This window comes from Eimeria mitis, genomic scaffold (genome assembly GCF_000499745.2).
Source record: "Eimeria mitis Houghton genomic scaffold, Emh_scaff1179, whole genome shotgun sequence".
Classification (NCBI taxonomy): Eukaryota; Apicomplexa; class Conoidasida; order Eucoccidiorida; family Eimeriidae; genus Eimeria; species Eimeria mitis.
The window spans coordinates 4,904-5,249 of NW_013568048.1; the positions used below are offsets into that span (position 1 = coordinate 4,904).

At 59.0% G+C, this 346-nt stretch overlaps 1 protein-coding gene across 1 annotated transcript in view; it reads left to right on the forward strand.

Annotated features, from left to right (window-relative positions):
* EMH_0031190 (uncharacterized protein) overlaps nt 1-95 on the forward strand; it is a gene marked incomplete at both ends in the record, with an annotated part of 720 nt that extends 625 nt beyond the window's left edge. The window contains one exon of the mRNA XM_013494496.1: nt 1-95. Within this exon, the coding sequence (XP_013349950.1) occupies nt 1-95 (95 nt within the window).
* Nucleotides 96-346: the final 251 nt, after the last annotated feature.

Consider the following 346-nt stretch of genomic DNA (forward strand, 5'->3'; position numbering starts at 1 on the left):
AAACCACAACCGCAGCAACAAGAACAACTGCAGTATCCACTGCACCGCGGGGACCCTCTGCAGCAGCAACAGCAGCAGCAGCAGCAGCTGTTTGAGGGGGGAGCAGCAGCAGCACATGCATCAACACCAGCAGCAGCAGCAGCAGCAGCAGCAGCACCTATTGCTGCTACTGCTGCTGTCCCTCCTGCAGCATCAGCAGCAGCAGCAGCAGCTGCTCCAGCGAGCAGCACAGGAAGCGCATCTCGCAGCAGCAGCAGCAGCAGCAGCAGCAGCAGTCGCAGCAGCAAGCCAGCAGCACGACTTGCTGCTGCTCTAAGAAAGCTAGGGGTTGTAACGAATGAAAATG